The sequence below is a fragment of the Monoraphidium neglectum genome (genome assembly GCF_000611645.1).
Source record: "Monoraphidium neglectum strain SAG 48.87 unplaced genomic scaffold scaffold04704, whole genome shotgun sequence".
In the NCBI taxonomy this organism is placed as follows: Eukaryota; Viridiplantae; Chlorophyta; class Chlorophyceae; order Sphaeropleales; family Selenastraceae; genus Monoraphidium; species Monoraphidium neglectum.
The window spans coordinates 1-2,175 of NW_014008925.1; the positions used below are offsets into that span (position 1 = coordinate 1).

Genomic DNA, 2,175 nt, shown 5'->3' on the forward strand with positions numbered 1-2,175 from the left:
GGGGGGGTCGGTCGCGGCACCTGGGGGGGCCATGAGGGGCGCGTGCTGCAGCAGACAGAGCCACATGACGGCCCAGGGCTATGTCTTGTCAGCTCAGGACGCGCTGAGGGGCCCGTCTCTGCGCCGCGGTGCAGCTGCTCTATCATGCTGCTGGCGTGCCCGCCAGGAGCGAGGATGCCCCCTTTCTCCTGGGGCCCCGCCACCCCCTCACCCGCAGGTATGCGAGCTGCGCGGCCCTGGCCTGCGCGGGCACCGCGGCCAGGGCGGTGTCTATGGGGCGAATCCTGTCGCTGGGCAGCCTCTCCCTGTTGCCATAGTCCAGGAAGAACACCTCGTAGCGCGGCTCACTGGGGTGGACCTGTTTGAGTGTGTGAGTGCGTGCGTGTGTGTGTGTGTGTGTGTGTGTGTGTGTGTGTGTTGGGAAGGGGGGGATATGTGTGTATGTGGGCGTGCACGCGCATGTGTTCAGGAGTCAAGAGGTAGCAATCCTAGTGGTGGTGGTGGTGGGCCACGAAAAACATCTAGCCACAGAGCGCTTGTTGGGGGGAGGACAACACAGTACGCAGGCTCAATGCACAACCGTAAGCATGAGACGCAATCCCCTGCTTTCAATGTCATCCAACACGCACGCACACACTCACACATGCACATTCTCTCGCCGTCCTCTGCGCCTGCTCGCTGCTTCCGCCTCGCAACCCCACACGCACGCGGACCAAGTCCCGCCCCCCCACCTTCTCCACGTAAGCGCGGTACCAGTTGTCGTCCAGAGTGAACCGCGCCACAGCCAGGGACCCCTGGCTCACCGCCGCCGGCGCGGCGGCCGCGGGCGCGTCGCCCAGCGACAGGCCCTTGAGCTGCTCCTCCACCCACCGCACGCGGGGCTCGTCCACGACCTGCCAGCGCGCACACGCCCCGGTGTTCTGGTTATGACATGCCCAAGAGGCTGCCCCAGGGAACGCCGGTATGTTGCTGCGACCAACGCCTCGCCCAGCTGGCTCAAACGCCCCCACGCCTCAGCAAGCCTGGCCGTGCCTTTCCAAATGATGACACCGCTCCCCCGACCCCCTCCAAAGAACACATCAGCAACGCGCCTGCAGGAAGAACTCGTTGCCGTTGGCGACGTCGGTCACGGTCACGCTGAGCACCTCGCCGCCGGAGCCGCCGGCCGCGCCCCCCTCTGCGGCCTCGTCGTCGTCGTCTCCCTCAACCTTGTCGTCCTCGGGGGTCCAGCTCTCCCAGATCTGAGGGGGGCAGGGTGGTGATCATGGTTGCGGTTGTCGTGGTGTGTTTGTGTAATTGTGTGTGTGTGTGTGTGTGTGTGTGTGTGTGTGTGTGAGGGGGGTCGGGTCTAATCGTGTGTGTTGGGAGGTCGAGTGTTTGTAGGTGCGTGCGCGCGTGTGAGTGCGAGTGAGCAGCCGAGTGACGAAGCAAGCTCTCTCTCCCCAAGCGACAGCCGCCACTGCGCCGCGAGCCTGCGAGCCGACGTCGGCCAACGCCGCAGCAGGGCCTCCTGCGTCCACCCGCGGCGCGGACGCGCGCGAGCTCTCGCCGATACCACCTCCATAGCAATAACACCCCCAACAGCGCAGCTTTCGGCTCAGGACAGACAAGCCGGCCAACCCAGGCCACGAGGCCGCCGCTCCACCCCGCCCCATCCTCTGGCGGCGCGCCCGTACCTTGAGGTGCGCCTGCTTGGCCGCGTTCTGCGCGGCCTCCAGCTCGGCGCCGCCCTTGACGCGGTCGGACGAGAAGAACGGCTGCAGCTTGGCCAGGCCCTATGGTGGGGAAGGGGGGAATGGGGGCCGCAAGATACGGGAGGGTTCAGGCGTGATGGAGGGCGCCGTCGAGGAGGGCGTGCGCGAGCTGCCGCAGCCTTGCTCGAGTGTATGCCGCAACGAAGGCGCGCGGGCGGCGCCGCGAGCGGGGCGGCCTCGATGCGGGCGCCGCAGGGGGCGGCGGCGGCCGAGGCCCGCGGGCCGCGCACCTGGCGCAGCAGCGAGAGGCCGAGGTTCACGGGCTTGGCGCCCGGCAGCGTGATGGTGCCCAGGAACGTCCCGCCCTTGTCGACGCCCTCCACCTCGATCTACACCTCCCGCTGCATGAAGTGGTCGCGCGTGAAGGCGAAGGCCTCGTCGGCAAAGGGCTCGCCCGCGACGGCGGGGCGGCCGTGGGAGG

General features: G+C 67.8%; 1 protein-coding gene across 1 annotated transcript in view; it reads right to left on the reverse strand.

The window, feature by feature from the left end:
* Positions 1-1,130: 1,130 nt before the first annotated feature.
* The window catches only part of MNEG_14711 (transcriptional coactivator-like protein), a gene marked incomplete at both ends in the record, with an annotated part of 3,178 nt that continues 2,133 nt past the window's right edge, over positions 1,131-2,175 (reverse strand). Inside the window, 3 exons of the mRNA XM_014036818.1 lie at positions 1,131-1,241; positions 1,677-1,775; positions 1,985-2,083. Coding sequence (XP_013892272.1) covers positions 1,131-1,241; positions 1,677-1,775; positions 1,985-2,083 — 309 coding nt within the window. The remainder of the gene's footprint in view (positions 1,242-1,676; positions 1,776-1,984; positions 2,084-2,175) is intronic.